Source organism: Lutjanus erythropterus, chromosome 15 (genome assembly GCF_056507025.1).
Source record: "Lutjanus erythropterus isolate fLutEry1 chromosome 15, fLutEry1.hap2, whole genome shotgun sequence".
Taxonomy (NCBI): domain Eukaryota; kingdom Metazoa; phylum Chordata; class Actinopteri; order Lutjaniformes; family Lutjanidae; genus Lutjanus; species Lutjanus erythropterus.
In genome coordinates this window covers 26,979,775-26,982,520 of record NC_139331.1, presented here as the reverse complement: position 1 = coordinate 26,982,520, position 2,746 = coordinate 26,979,775, and the positions used below count along the sequence as shown (strand labels likewise).

The window sequence follows — 2,746 nt, the reverse complement described above, 5'->3', positions numbered from 1 at the left end:
CTCTGGTCAGCAGTATCTCTCTCTCTCTCTCTCTCTCTCTCTCTCTCTCTCTCTCTCTCTCTCTCTCTCTCTCTCTCTCTCTCTCTCTCTCTCTCTCTCTCTCTCTCTCTCCCCATTTCTTAATTTCTTCCAGTGTCTGAGGCTCTCTTCATGCCATTTTTAATCATGTTACCCTGCTGTACACTTCCAGTTGCAGTAATCCATCATTACATTCCTTTATTCTCTTTCTCCACCTTGCATCCTTTGTAGGTTTACAACACAACACCTGTATAATGTGATAATATTCACTTGTACATTATCTTGCAGTTTTCTTTGTGGCTAGTCAGTCATTGCATGAATCTCACCAATTCTGCCTGTGCAGCATATAATAATGACTTTTACATCAAAGTAAATGATTCATGCATTCCTGTTTACTGTCCTCAGGGTGCTCCCACGTGTTTGGCTGGGCAGCTGCCCTCGACAGGTGGAGCATGTGACTGTAAAGATGAAGCATGAATTGGGAATTACTGCAGTGATGAACTTTCAGACGGAGTGGGATCTAGTGAACAACTCCAGTGGCTGCAGGCGCAACACTGGGGAAGCCATGACCCCAGAGACCATGATGCATTTATACAAAGACTGTGGCCTGGTGTATGTCTGGATACCCACACCTGACATGAGCACTGAGGGTAAGGAGGAAAATAAATTCAGTAATAATAGTATGTAGAATGTAGTGGCATTAGTGGTGAGCTTTCAGATTGCAAACACCTCACTTCACTGTCCTCTTCCAAGCATGTAAGACAATGTATGGTGGCCACAAAACTCATGAAAAGATGCTAAAGGCTCCACAGCACTAGTGTTTGGTTTGTACATTCTGGGCTACTAAACAAACATGGTGGCATCTGGGGAAGAAAATCTGCACCTTTTGTACATATAAATTACACATTTTAAGGTAACAAATCAATTGTTATTTTCAGGTGATATACACTAATGAAAACATAGAAAACAATTCTGCCAATAGATCCCCCTAAATCTTACATACTGGACCTATAAATCAAAGGAAGAGGACAGACAGCTTGGAGCAACATCATCCTCAAAGACGCTGGCAGTGGATACAGTACTGTACAGGCATACATCTGAAAAGCTTTAAACTTACTCACTCTGCCAACCTTCACTATTTTCACTAGATAATTGAATGTTCCATTCAAATATTTCAAAAGTAAGAAAATCAGCAAGGATGACTGCTTTCAGTAAGTTTCTATAACTAGATGAATGTAAGAGATGAGTCTCAAAAAGCTCTGCGATTGATGTATTTTCAGCTAACCATGAACATAAATCACCTTCTAGTTTCCTTTAACCAGGATTTTAAAATGAATCATACAGTACCATATCTCATGTCAAGTTAATTTTATTTGAATAGCACCAAATAAAATAGAGATTATTCCAGGGTAGCTTCCATGGTCTAGACTATACACTTTATATTACTTGTTATGTAATGTGTCAGTCAAAAACAAAGTGCTATTTATGCATCCACAGTGAGAAACCACCAGCATTTACATAATGATGCTGTTACATGTTTACTTGTCAATACTCGCAGTTTATTCCTGCTAGAATTATGTTTTGCTCAACCTGCACAAGAACTGTGATAAAGGTACCTTTTAAATCTGCATGGGTATGCTTTGAGATGATGCATTTAGTGTTGCAAAGTAGTACATTTTCAAGTTAATCTATACAGGTTACAATACATTAATTAGTAAGTCTGGTCATATTTTTCTTATTGTGAACCAATGCCATATCCTAAAAAGACTGAAACAAACAATGAACAAGTGCTCCATTGTTGGCCAAAAATGGTTAAAAATCCCACAGACACCTTCCTGCTTCCATGAATACTCAGTAAATGTCAATTAATCAACAGCAGAAAATAGTCCCCAACAAATGCATTATTTACTTCTGTTTGATGCAAAGTTTGGAGGCAACTTGGATTTAGACAAGAATGTTTGCCAGCTTCCTCCTTTAACTGCATTATGTGTTCTTGTCTTCTTATGCAGGTCGGATCAGGATGCTTCCTCAGGCTGTATTCTTGCTTCACGGTCTCTTGGAAAATGGTCACACTGTCTATGTTCACTGTAACGCTGGAGTAGGCAGGTCGACGGCAGCTGTGTGTGGCCTGCTCATGTACGTCATCGGCTGGAGCCTGAGAAAGGTGCAGTACTATGTTACAGCCAGGAGGGCGGCAGTGTACATCGATGAGGAGGCTTTAGTCCACGCCGAGGCAGATTTCATCCAGAAGTTTGGACATCTGCAATCATCCATCTCTTACCCAGAGACATGAGAGTCGAGTGTGCTTATAATTAATTGACCAATATGTGACAGTTGTGTGTTCAAAAATGAGTACTGCAGTACAAATATCAACTTGCAGTAATAGACAGTATTTTAAATACCGTATTTTCCGCACTATAAGGCGCACCTAAAAGCCTTTACTTTTCTCAAAAACCGACAGTGCGCCTTATATATGGATCAATATTGGTTAATTATGGCTACCATAGTCAGGGGGTGTCGCTGAAGTAAGAGCAGTAAAAACGGTAAAGGGGAATTCCAGTCCCACACCACTTGTGTGTGTATAAAGACCCCAAAATGGCACATTTCAAGAGACACGCTTACGACGCAGAGTTCAAACTCAAGGCTATCAGTCACGCAGAAGAACATGGGAATAGAGCAGCAGCGAGAGAATTCAACAACTGACTGACTTATCTGGGCCCCGTTTCCC

General features: G+C 40.5%; 1 protein-coding gene across 1 annotated transcript; it reads left to right on the top strand.

The window, feature by feature from the left end:
- Positions 1-340: 340 nt before the first annotated feature.
- LOC146314553 (laforin-like) lies at positions 341-2,418 on the top strand. Its single transcript, XM_084737387.1, has 2 exons — positions 341-668; positions 2,028-2,418. Exons 1-2 carry the CDS (start codon positions 392-394, stop codon positions 2,309-2,311), a joined length of 561 nt encoding a protein of 186 aa, XP_084593513.1. The 5' UTR covers positions 341-391; the 3' UTR covers positions 2,312-2,418.
- Positions 2,419-2,746: the final 328 nt, after the last annotated feature.

Bases quoted from the DNA above. Each gene is read 5' to 3' on its own strand.
- LOC146314553 (XM_084737387.1), top strand. From the start codon at position 392: ATGATTCATGCATTCCTGTTTACTGTCCTCAGGGTGCTCCCACGTGTT. The intron at 669-2,027 runs GTAAGGAGGAAA...CTTCTTATGCAG, and splicing joins ACCTGACATGAGCACTGAGG to GTCGGATCAGGATGCTTCCT.